Source organism: Verticillium alfalfae, genomic scaffold (assembly GCF_000150825.1).
Source record: "Verticillium alfalfae VaMs.102 supercont1.20 genomic scaffold, whole genome shotgun sequence".
NCBI classification, from domain to species: Eukaryota; Fungi; Ascomycota; class Sordariomycetes; order Glomerellales; family Plectosphaerellaceae; genus Verticillium; species Verticillium alfalfae.
The window spans coordinates 98,846-111,705 of record NW_003315019.1 but is presented as its reverse complement, the minus strand read 5'-3'; the positions used below and the strand labels follow the sequence as shown (position 1 = coordinate 111,705).

General features: G+C 51.5%; 3 protein-coding genes across 3 annotated transcripts; 1 reads left to right on the top strand and 2 right to left on the bottom strand.

Annotated features, from left to right (window-relative positions):
• Window positions 1-2,165: 2,165 nt before the first annotated feature.
• VDBG_10190 (predicted protein) lies at window positions 2,166-3,203 on the bottom strand (the record flags this gene model as incomplete). The annotated part of the gene is made up of 1 exon (XM_002999595.1): window positions 2,166-3,203. One exon carries the CDS (start codon window positions 3,201-3,203, stop codon window positions 2,166-2,168), a length of 1,038 nt encoding a protein of 345 aa, XP_002999641.1.
• A 2,195-nt stretch (window positions 3,204-5,398) lies between these two features.
• On the top strand, window positions 5,399-6,284 carry VDBG_10189 (hypothetical protein; the record flags this gene model as incomplete). Its single annotated transcript, XM_002999594.1, has 1 exon — window positions 5,399-6,284. One exon carries the CDS (start codon window positions 5,412-5,414, stop codon window positions 6,219-6,221), a length of 810 nt encoding a protein of 269 aa, XP_002999640.1.
• A 1,956-nt stretch (window positions 6,285-8,240) lies between these two features.
• VDBG_10188 (metallophosphoesterase domain-containing protein) lies at window positions 8,241-10,706 on the bottom strand (the record flags this gene model as incomplete). Its single annotated transcript, XM_002999593.1, has 4 exons — window positions 8,241-8,273; window positions 8,353-8,824; window positions 9,906-10,493; window positions 10,545-10,706. 3 exons carry the CDS (start codon window positions 9,938-9,940, stop codon window positions 8,241-8,243), a joined length of 540 nt encoding a protein of 179 aa, XP_002999639.1.
• Between the last annotated feature and the right edge of the window lie 2,154 nt (window positions 10,707-12,860).

The following is a 12,860-nucleotide window of genomic DNA, read 5'->3' as shown; positions in this document are numbered from 1 at the left end:
TCGTGACGATGGTCTACAAGTCTCAACAAGATCATCTGTGGGTAGTGCGTAGCTACGCGCATCATATACGCGCTGATCACAATTAGACACGGGTATCGATCATATGCCCCATCTCATAGTCCAAAATCGGTTGAAAAAGGCCGAGGCTGTCACAAAGCCTCATGCACGCGAATTTACCAGGACGAGGTATGCGATGGACCTAATCAATTCTGCCATTGCCGGACAGAAGCCGAATCCAGATGCCATGAGAGGGGAAAGCGCTGCCAAAAATGCCGAGATACAAGAGGTCAGGGGACGAGGGCTTTCTAATTGCCAAAACTCGCCCTCGACTACCGTATCACAACTTCGAAGAAACCTGTCGAGGCCCGAGCCCAAAACATTGGTCAACCGGTAAGTAAGGCACATAGTCTTTTTCTGATGATATTTTTTCATTGTCCCTATCTCAAACAATAAGGAGGGGAAAAGTACCTACTTATATTAGTCGGCCTTCTTCTGATCGGGGCGCGGCTAACTTTTTGGTTCACTGCTGATCGCAGGCGATGCAGACCCCATGCTCTCACCCAATCCACGTATTTTCGATGTAGTATCCTGGAAAATAGCCGTCGCATCTGATTTCATGTCAGTGGAGGCGGGTACAGCTCGTAGCCCTAGGCACTCTGTGAGAAGACCAGATCAGGCCTGAGTACCGTGATCCGCAACACCACCATCCGAGACTATCGCAGCGCACGTTGAAACAAGTGCGGCTCCATCATTACCGCCAGAAATATTTCCGTGCCCGTCTGGCAACAACATGCGGTACCCTTTCGAAAATAACTTCAAGAACTCTCTTGCTCCTGGTTTCGGCGGTGCATCAAGGCCCTCGACTGCTCTAACTACTATGAGAGAAAGGTACACAGGTACCAAAGGGCCTGTGACTTCGGAAGGAGGAGTCTCCGGCATCGGATCTAGCGCAAGTGGTTGTCGCTGTCCCAGTCCTAAGCTTGAAGTGGCTTCTCCTCCTAGGCCACCGTCTCCGACATTGCAGAGCTCAGGCCCAGCGGGCCTAACCAATCCTTTGTCGAGCTATGAGCCTTATAGCTCCGCAGGGTCCGCATGCATTCTCAGCATTCTGATGGTAATGTACCATAGCGTAATTACAGCCACCGTACTCGAAAAGGCTGCCTGGCTTGCCGCAAACGAAAAAAAGAATGCGACCATTGAAAACTAGAGTTCAAGTACAGTTCCCAGCGTAATCTATACTTCATGTATCCATGCTGACTGCGGGTAGGTCGCAATTATATTCGCAGCGGGTTGCCCCGCCCTGGCTACTTACCGCATCGGGCACTTATCGGGAGGTTAACGTCCGAGAACCTCGGTCATTTTGTTAGGGCCCGAAAACCTCAACTATATACAGCTCTACTCCTACATCATACCGCTACAGAACACTGAAGCGAACCTAGTCATGGCAAGACAGAGGCTGAACAGCTTGCCACGAGGCCAAGGACATTTGTTGTTGGTGTGGACTGTCCCATCTCAAGGGTAGAGACCAGCCAATAAAGCGGTGCAATAATCCGACGTCCGCTGCGCCATCCGCTGCTCCCCGCACCAACAAACCTCTCCCAAGCCGTGTCAGCACTGAGGAAATTCCACAACAGGCTGGTCTTAATATTTGGAAGGGCTATGAAAATACTGAGAATACCGTGTCCTCTCATCAAAATGCCAAGACGAGTCACGCCACCGACCAAAGCCATACGTCGAAGTCAGACCAAGGACAAGCAAGAATCTCTGGCAGCTCATACCAAATCCATCGACAGGCTGAAAGGTGGCATGCGGAGCCTGATCCAAGGAACCCTCTACCTCTGTTCTCTCTGACTCGTCTGGCGAGTGAGGCAGTAGCGTTTTTTGGATGGAGCGGTAAGCTTCCGGTCCGATGCCGCCATAGCCTTATTTGTTCCTCTAGTACCGCCGCTACTCTTTTATCAACAACATTCAACTCTTCAGGCCATAGTACCTGCCATTCGGAAATCCGTGATCACGGATGAAGTCAAGCTCACAGGATTGAACGGAACCTGCCTGTTGTCCTGCCACCCACAGCACAGCTAAGTGTCTTACATAGCGCATGAGAACCGTATGTGATGTAGTCTACACTGCCACAGGCGTTCTAAGTGACAGTTCGATATTCGCAACTATGAGACCATACCAAAATGCTCACCACGGCCATCACGCATGAGCTGTATCATCACTGTATCCTTTACTTCAAGCCTCCGTCCGCCTATACTCTCAAAACCCTCAAACACGTTCTTTTGTACGTTCAAACGCACTGTGATTGGCAGCCAATCAGCGTTCACTCGAACGTCAATGGATATGTTAGAGCCAAAACACAGCAGATATTCTCCGTCCTCCTCGTCCCTTCTCCCCGCCCCTTCGTCCCTGACCCAACAGCGGCCGCCGCGCCCACGTTGCCAAGAGTATACCCGGCTTTCCGAACCACTATCCGACTGCAAGCAGACTCTAGTTGCCGAGATATTGACTGAGTGGGCGATCTTCGGCTTCTTCAAATAGGAAACTGTCGAGGCGATCCGCTTGCGTTTTCTTGGTGGGCTCATGCCTGGCAATGCGACAGTCTTCGAATCAATCCGAGCCTCAAGTCTAGTAAGTTGTTCGCGAAGTGCAGCAATCTCGGCGATAACGTCTTCTCTGTCGTAGTCAGGGACTGTGATAGTATCGCCGGCATGATGAGTTCCAAGATTGTTGTTCAGATTGATGCTGATGGCCTCATTGTCCGTGCTCGCATCAACGGGTTTGAGCTCTTCGTCTGCTTGTACTCGGGTGTCGTTGAGGTTCCGGTCAACCACTTCCTCATCACAAGGCTCGTTGAGCAGGACGGTTTCAGTGACGTCGCATTCATCATTCGTCCCGCAATCGACCGCATTTCCAGGTGAGAAGGGGCGATCACTTTGTTCGGAGTCGATTTTGACATCCTCATTCTCATTGTTACTTCTTTCTTCGTATCCGATCTCGGCATCGCCGAATTCCTTGTCGCTGGCTTTGTGCTCGCCGCGCCTGTCAACACTACGTCGAAAAACGTCCTCGAACTCGCACTCATCGCTGCTGTGACCAGCGTCATCGTCGTCACTGTCGCTGTCGTCGCTGATGTAGATGATTTCTGTCGAAGGTGGGGCAGAGATGGGAGAGATCACTCGAAAAGACTTAAGAATTGCCATGCTTGCTTTGAGAGTGGATGGGAGGGGAGATGAAGGCAGAAGATTGAGAAGAAAGAAGAGAGGCGACGGCAAGAGAGGAGGGAGACCAGGGGCTTTAAGTACCCATGAACGGCATGGGACCTCGGGATGTAACAAAGTTCTGGCACGTGAGCTGAGATCTCGCCGCCATAGCTGTCCTCCTTGAGCCCGGTTCTTGATTGATTGGACCCGCGAGACGTCAAAATGAAAGGTTGGCCGTCAAGAATCCTGGCTGCGGATGCATAGCAACGACCAACTCGCCCACTACCCAGGATACCAAGGCTGGCCTTCTGAAAAACAAGCCGTGTCAATAGACGTGAAAGACAGACAGCGAGTTTGGACTCTGCCGATATTTCCAGGACATACATCTAGAACATTACGTCTAGGTGTTGTTCCAGGTCACCGATGGCGAAGGGATCTAACAGACAGCTCAGCAAACACTAGGCCTGTCTGTTTCAAGTAGAAGAGGCCTCAATCATCCTGAGAAGCCAAAGACGCTGTCTTCTCAGCCTGGGCCAATATTTCAGTTTCTCCGTTCCCTACAGCAGTAACTCACCTTCGGTATTTTAAGTGCCGGTGCCCTTGCTGTCAGCTCGAGTACAAAGGTCAAGTTGCAGGTTGGGTGACATGGACACATCTATACTACCTTAAAGACATTGATGTCAAAGACTAACAATGCATCGTCATTCGCTCGTACTTCATACCTCTAAGAGGAAGGAGAAACAGAGAGGGGTTTCATGCTCGGCGACCAGGGTGAGAGATTAGCGCTTCGGACCGTGGTTCGACGGAAAATATATCCGGTTCGTTTGCGACGGAAAACGAAAGAAAAGCTCATATGATTCATGGGAATGTGAGGTTGACGAGGAGGGCCAGTCTTACTACGTCCTCGTTAGCGAAGCGATGCAACGAACCTTTTACACGTACAACTGGGTCCCAACAGAGACCCAAGGTGGGGCCTCAAGCAAGGACGATAAGAAACATGGGAAGAAGAAGGCAACATGATGATAAATTCAATGAAGACATTCATTTAGACGAGAATCGTTTATCCCTGGCTCTGTATCCTGTACCCAATTGATTAATGCCAAGTGCGGGGCAATCCCACCCCACGGGTTACCCAAAGTATAAGATAGGTCGACCAGCCTGTTCATTTCACCACATAACCCACATTTGCACTCCACTTAAGCGACCCAGATTTTGATATACACCCTGACGAGGAAGATGACCGAAAATTCACTCTACGATGGACCGGAAGCCCAAAAAATACTTCGGAGGAGCCTAATTCGATGGCACGCAGCAGTTGATGCTGCTGCGTCCTGCCACTCTATCCCTACGGAGTGCACGAACCTCGTCAGCGTCCTTGGTACAATACCGGCTCTACCAAGGAGCATCCCTAGACATTTGAAATCAATTGCCGGGTGCTCGACCTGGGATAATCTTGATACTGATTGCAGTCTCCGCGCAAAGACTGGCAAACCGCTCGAATGCCAACTCAGGTCGCGATATCCCCTCCGCTGTATCTTGTCAACCTCGGAGAACTTCCGTCGCTGGGACGAGTCATCCAACAACGGAATTGCATTGTTCATCGTGGCTTGGGCATATGTATTAACTGTCAGTCTCGCAGAAAGGCAGGGACTTGAGCTGGAATACTTCGACACACCGATCGCGCCTTCCACAGCCCGACGAATCATGCTTGATCTAGGCGATATCGACCGGCAAGAACTACTATGGTGGAAGGCGCTTCTTTCGCATGGTATCCATTGGAGGATGACTGATGGATCCATCATGCCATGGGCCCTGCACACCGATGACCTTGAATTTGGAGTCACTGGTGACACCTCAGCTATTGGATATCCGCATCCGCCCACTTCGGTAGAGGCAGCACAATATATCGAACGGCTTTCTCGTGCCTACAAGCTGGGAACGCAATCATCGGCTGCACTGGCATCAGTCATTTGCCTTCCTATTCATCGAACGGGTCCCAAAGGGCCCAGCGTCATCGAATTCCCGGAACCATCTTTAGAAGCAACAAACCTAGCAACGACATCAAATCTAGTCAACCTTCCACAAGACTTCGAGCATCTCGATTACTACATGACGCTTAGCACATCGAACAAAATCGGTTGTTGCCTGTATACCATCCTTTGGGAACATGGCATCACCTGTAATCACGCAGGGGCTTGGGTGGGTGGAATGCGAGCTGTACTAAAGCCTCTGATTCAAGAACAACGATTGGAACTCTTCGCCAAGGCCCTTTCTTTTACGAAGCTTGCCCCGTTGTGGCTCGGTATCACGCTTTGTGGTCAGACTGTAACTCTCAATCGCTTTTCTCAGTCGCTCGATGATCTCTACTGGAAGCCGTGGCCAAACGCAGACATGGGTAGATGGACCAGCACGGCGCAGTCTTTCCTAGATTTAAGAGCCAACGATCCCTATGTGAAGAACGGCATGGTATCCCGGGCCGATGTGTGGCGACTTCGATTCGACTGCGACCAAGAATACGCAGATGACGATGACGATTACTCACTGCCACCTCCAAACGGTTGGCAACCTTTCGGCAACATGAGGGTTGAAGATGTCGACTTACAGCTGAGAGGACACCTCAACTGCTCCCATCGATGGAAATTGAGCAATTGGTCCTGGTCTCATGGCATTTCTTTATCCCACTTCTTCAAGGAAGATCAAATCCCTCAACCTTCAGTGTCAGAGCCAGCCATCTTTGAGCAGGCGCATTTCGCTGATAATGACGCGGCTATTCAGACCAATGTTTCAAAGCAAGCTACGGAAGAAATGTTTCGCTGGTGTCGTAACCAGGTGGAAGAGGGCTTCAGTTGCTTTGTTGCTCCAGGCAACTCAGGACTGACCACAGTAGGCGATGAAAGCCCGCGGCGACCCACACTGACGAGAGATAAAGTAACTTCTTGGGCGGAGAATGTACCAGTGGACTGTGAAAACGCAAGTACTGCCAGTGTATCTACTGACGGGTCGTCCTTTATCTACTAAGCAAGGAGCCCGCCCTGTAGTCTGAGTGCGTTAATGAAAGGCAAGGAATTTGGGAACAGCTCATCGCATGATCTGATCTACTGGCTAGGAAGTTGTGACTAAGTTGTGAACCATTCCACATGCTCGCTCCGCTGAGCCCAAAAATGGATTCATGTGAGAAACAACCGGGGTTGATTCCAGCCTTCTTCTCCCCATCCCAAATGAGGACGGGCTGGTCCCGTTCATCGTGGCTCTTCACCACCCCAGCGGAGAATATTGTAATATCCGACAGACGCGGTTTTTAGCGCTATTATCTCCGGACAGAAGGGTCGATCTAAGAGTAGTTTGTCCATGCACTAGCTGTCTGTCTGGAATCCGATTCGGAACCCTTCACAATCAAGGGGCATGCAGTCGAGCCCAAACAACACGTCAAGATCCTCGGCGTCATCATACACCACCAGCAGCTCAGAATAAGCCGGATACTGGCATGGAGAGATTGTTGGGTGGTCAGCCTCGTCAGCTTTGATGCGAAGGGTGCGTACAACCTATTATTCAAAGAGAGACTGATCCAGAGAATGAGGGCGAGGGGTATCCCAGAAGACTGACTGACTTAGGTAGAGGCGTTCTGCTCGGATCGGACAGCGACATTTCAGGCCAAAAGGGCAAACGTCAGAGGTCCGGGATTTGCCTCACAAACCGGAATACCGCAAGAATCGCTAGTGTCACTGATTCTGTTCCTGTTCTTCAATGCGGATCTCGTACAGCGGAAGATTGACTGCTGCGTTGGGGCTCATAGCCTTCGTCGATGACTTTACCGCATGGGTCGCTGGTCCAACCGCGGAGGGCAATTCCGAAGGGATCAATGCGATCATCGAGAAAGCAATGGACTGGGAGAGGGGAAGCAGCGCGATATCCGAGGCGGAAAAGACAGCAGTCATACACTTCACTCGGAGTGTTCAGATCCGGTCTCCGCCTTTTGCAATTTCAGATCCAGCCGCCGAAACAGGTGAGTGGGGCTGCGGGCGCGGCAACACGGCGTTTTGCTTAGGAGGCCGGGTGCACGGGACTGGCCAGACGGATGTTCAGGCCACCGCCGGTCATTACTGCCCAATTATCTCGAGTAGCTGTTGGTTAGCTTCAAGCTTGACGCCATTTCCGACTTCACACTCACCAGTCAGCGCCTGCGTTCGATTCAAAATTAAGGGAGCAACTTACGCGCCGAGGCAACTCAGGGCGCCCGGGAGTGCCGTCTTGAATCCATCTTAACATCCATTGCGGTTTTAAACCATGCCTTCACGGGCACGGGCGCCTCTTCATTTGCTTTGTCAACCTTGCCATCTCTTCCACCAAGCATCGTTTCTGTCCAATGCCCTCTGATCTAGTCCCTTGAACCTGGATCATGTCTAGGCGGCGACCAAATACCATCACCATTGTACATCGACTTGCCGGATTGTCATTTGCGCATGTCGACCCGGTCGACACTGCCCCAACTGCGATAGCTGCTGGGGGTTGATGATCTGCCCTCAACACCAATTTTTCAAGTCCTCGATGCTAAGTCATGTTCTCATCAGGCATCCCTGCTGCTGTTGTGAAAGGATAATCCCAGAGCAACAGCGAGCGATCAAACTGACAAAATGCCACAACTGAAAAGGAAAGCAAAAAAGCGAAACAGAGGGACACAGAGGCAAAGTGCTCATTGGTAGTTGGGTGTTTCCGAAATTCCATAGCTTTATATAACGACACCTTTGTTGGTTACAGGTGTGTACTGGCATGTAGAGGGACTGACGCTCGGCTAAATTATGACAACAATCGCATCTCTACGCTCACTGTTCCCGCGACCTCCAACTACGGCAGCATTCACCAAAAGCGAGGCCCAGGAACCCAGAGGCCATCAGCCAGATGACAGAGACGGCCAGCCCGGCCAATGACACCCACCGTCTCCATGTTCCGGCCGCAACAGCCTCATACCATAACTGTGCCCAGTCATATCGCAGCCACTCCAGCCCTCTCGCGGCATGAATATGCCCAAACACAACCAATTTAGGCCTGGCACAGCGAGAAGCTGATCGCACCCTTTGCCTCCGTCGTCGAGGTGGGTTCTGGGTGGCCCATGTCCGAGAAGAATATCGGTCCGGGGTGGCACAGAGCGCACCCAGCGCATCGGTGACGTCGCGTCAGGTCCATACTGAAAGGCCCAGCTGCCACAGCGCGGCGTCCAAGGACTGCCGAACACTCGTACAGATCTTCCCTTGACCTCGAGCTCCAGTGCCTCGTGCTCGAGGTACCGCACGTCTTCCCATATCAAATCGCCACGGCGCTTGCCGACGTGACGCTCGAGCTCGCGGTTCGGGCGGGCAGCGACAAAAACGCCATCGAGGAGGAGATCATGGTTGCTAGCGATGATGATTTTGTACTTGTACGACAGTGCGGCGAGCCAGGACAGCTGGGCTTGAAGCTCGTCAAAGGTGCCAAACTGTGACAGGTCGCTGGCGTGCACGAGAATGTCGCCTGGTGGGAGTAGGTCCAGCTTGGTATTGTGCGTGTCAGAGATGTAGACAACGGTGACAGCGGCCGAGTCGACTGTCGGATGGATCACCTCGGTTCCCAAACCTCTAATCGGCTGCCTACGGCGAGTCGTATCGTATAACCAGTCAGCAACCTGTTGGATGCGGCTGTATTGTTGCGGCAACTCAACAAAGGGCCGGCTTATTTCACTGGTCACCATGCCTTCCTTTCCCTATATGCTGTCCGTGTGGTGCGTTTGCTGCATTTCAGCCTCGGAAGCTTTTGGATCGATGGAGAAGGGCGTAATCTGGTGATGCAAAAATTGGATGATAGATTGCTGGATACAAATCTTCTTACTGAACCAGAGTGGCGGCATGCGATAGGAAGGTACCTTGCTTCCCTTAAGTACTTTCCTACCACTCCCTGTCCTGGCCATGTATCGGGTGCTTATTCCAGCGGTGCGATAGGCCACTTGAAACGCCTTACTCTATGGGCTGGACTATCTACTGACACGAGCTCCAGCTAAAAAATACCAAGGGTACCTGCTAGATGCGCGACTGATCGTGGCCCCCACATCCGACTTTTCGACGGCGCTCGACAGCTTCCCCATCTGAGGCGTAGCCCGCGCGACATCGCCGGCCAAAAACTTGATCAAGCTGATCCGCATCGGCCAAGACGGGGTCAAATTTGTTGACGCCGGCTTCGGGCACAATAACCCCTATGACAACCTGATCCATGAGGCATGACGGCGCTTTCCGGGTCACCGTCCGGTGCACATTGACAGCATCAGGACGGGGTCAGGGACTGTGGTCAGCATCGGTGACACACGTTTGAGTTTCACCAATGTCTTGATGAAGATGCCGTCAATGCCGAAGGTAGCGGCGAGTTGGCTGGACACCTGTTATGGAGGGGACGTCTATGAGCATCGTTTCAACTTGAAGTAGGAACCAGAAGAAGGCGAGCTGGATCTTTGCGCGTACGTGAAACTTATCAAGCGATGACACGAAGCTACGATACAGAATTCCTAGTAAATTAAGAACATCAGCGCACGCTTTTGAGGCAACGCAGGATCACCATCCGTCCTTTATATTTTGCCTTAAGTATTCTCGGCGGGCTTCTGGGGACCCACCTTTGTCTGGAATTCATTTGGTCTTAAATTCAGTTCTCAACCTGAAATCTTATGGGAAACATTAGACTTACAATTTGATCATGAGCCCCGTAGCAAGGATTTCCATCTACAATCGCTGCTGCCCCCGGTCTTTCAGGTTGCAGCCTTACCAATCCACAGACGCCATGGCGCGCGGATCAGTATCCATTTCATCTGCGCAATAATGACCACCTTACCAAATCATGTGCCCAGCAGCGCCCCTTCTTTGATGGCCATGACAAACCATGCTACCTTTGTCATGCTGTCTCAGGGCTCTCCCGTCCCAAACCACACAGTCCCAACACTTCCACGTCACAAGACTACAATGCCTCAACCTTTCACCGTCCTAGAACTATTCAAACAACCCGTTTTCAACACATAACAATCTAGAACCAATTCTGCAGGCTCCTATCGACTCCAATTACGTTCTCCTGTTTACAATATTATCGTTCCAAGACATGATTGTTCCCAACCCGCACTGTCCCAGCACATGACTGGACTGTTATCCTCCCGTGATACCGTCGTATGAGGCGTAAAATGATGCAGGATATAGGTATGTTAAAAACAAAACCAGATCGGCAAGCCTCGTATCAAATCTTCCTTACTGACCATAGGCAGCTGACGTCACAGGCCAGGCCCCGCTGTGCATCATATTAGCGGATGCTAGCTCGCAGATGAGACAGAATACTGACCACGTTGTAAAGCACTAGCCACTCAAACCGCCTATACGGGGGTGAAGTGTGACATCATCCAAAGATCGTTTAAACCATTTCGCTTCCCGCTCTCAAGCGTCGCGGCATCTCAACAGCTGCCTGCTTGCCGATTTCAGAGGATGAAGACGTTCGGTCTACTCTATGTTGCTATTGATACGACTTTGAAATACTGACTTAGGCAGATAATGAAAGTCTCGAACGCCGTGTCATGGCCGCCCGTGGAACAAAGTGGGCCGAGGCCGACCAGTGATAATAGCCTTAATACCTTTAGAGATTATTTCACCATCTCAACGGACAAGCGTGTTTACTTGACGGCATGGTTGTCAATCTCTGTTGGCGCGAAAAAGGCGCTCAACCTCGAACGCTTGATCAGCGGGTTAATTGCATGTCGATGATTAATTCTGTTCTGCATGCGGACGCGGGTTCCATGCAGCACAGAGGCTTAAAGTAGTAAGTCGCCATGAGAATCCTAAAACACAGCTAAGCGCCTGGTAAGCAGTCAGCCCCTTACCCCTAAAAGCTAGCGAGAGATAGATGTTGCCGATCAGGCAAGGTTCTGTTCTGTGACCCAGGAGTACTTTCATCCCAAATGTGGAGTCCTCATTTGATGCATTTGTTCTGTCGTTATCGCCCCGGTAAGACTCCTTACCGATGCTGGATCTGACCAATTACCTTCGTTTGGACTTCTGGAAGTCTCCTTTTGTACCTTAACAACAATCAATCCACTTTGTTCAATTCCGTGGTGACAATAGACAACCATGCACAAAGCTGCATAACCCGCGAGCTAGCGGCACCGGCGCACGCCGTTGATTGGCGCACATTGAGGGCGGCGCTTGCATTGGATATGGAAGCGCTATTTCGGACAGCCGACAGATATAAGGACGAACTGGTTGGAGTGCATGTCTGATTGATTTCGCAGCATCTCCTCCTCTCTTCCTTCGTCTGAAATCGTCCCGGATCTTCTCCGTTCTCTGCAAGGACAGTATGGACCCTCGAAGCAAGATCTTTCGCACAGCGCCACGCAGCATCAGAACCCGATCGGTAGTCCTCATGAAGAAGGCTGCTGAGCTGCATCATTTGGGCGCGCAAGTGACCCTAACGATCAAAGTAGACGGCGAGATCGTTACCCTGAACCCTCACTATACAAAAGACGTCCCTTGCAGTGCAGAGCAACTCAACCGAGAAGGCAATGGCCGGAGAGCGAGCTTACTCGATGAGCCAGCTCATACGGTAGAGTTTACAGCGCTGGCAGCTTGCGGTAAGACATCTACCAATAGTGTTTGTTTGGCTCATCACCCCAGCCCTGGCGAGCGGCTAGTTTGGTGCGCTGGTCAACGAAACAAGGCCTTCTTCAGGTCTGAGAACTCAATCGATTCAATTGTTTGGTCATCGCGGCTTTCAAGCACATGTACTAATGGCTATCATAATACCAATTGACACATAATCCAATGCTTTCCCTTCTAGACTCTATTGCTCAGGAGGAAGACGTGTCCCCCATGGTGGCCATGATACGAAAGCAACGCAAGCGCAATGCTGACAGATTCGATCATATGTGCTGACGCGCCGAGCTGGTGCAGTCGATGTAACCGGAGCACTGCTTCTTCATTGCCGGTCCGTCCTTCTCATCCCATGGAGATTTCCTCTTTCTGGGGCGGCTTGCGGAACAAGTCCACATGTTATTGGCCATAGGGAGGATGGGCGAAGAGAACGTGAGTAGAGGAGGCGAATCGAGCTTGCCTTCGCTTGCGTGTGTGACTTGGCCGGGCGGAGACTGGCAAGGGCTCGTGGCAGTACTTGATGAGGGACTGCTGACCATCGCAGACAGGGCGCCGGTGCTCTCAATCAACCAAGAACTCGGACGCGCGATCAGGTGTTGGACTCGATAGCTGGGATGTGCGCGATTGATCCATAGAAGAATGTGGTGGGAGGACCAAGCGCTCACATCAAGGGTTGATTGTAGAGTTGGCAAAGGATTGTAAGCACAGCCGTGTAGGCCCTGCGTCAGGAATATGAGTCGCAGTGAAGAGGACGAGCCAGGCTCAACATAGACAGGTAGAAGCTCTCCCTCTGTGGTGAGTAAGGCCTCCGCATGGCGTTGATTCCAGTACGTCACACGTCCGTCTTCATCCGTTGTCGCTTCAAAACGAGTGTCGGGACGCACGCCGGCAACGCATTCAAGATGTACCTGCAGTCCCTCGAGCGGAAGGCCGTCGTTGTCAAGCACTTGGCAGGTCACGGAAATCATGGCAGAAAGTTGAAGGCAGGCTTGCGAGAGAAATGAGAAAACAGCGCGTC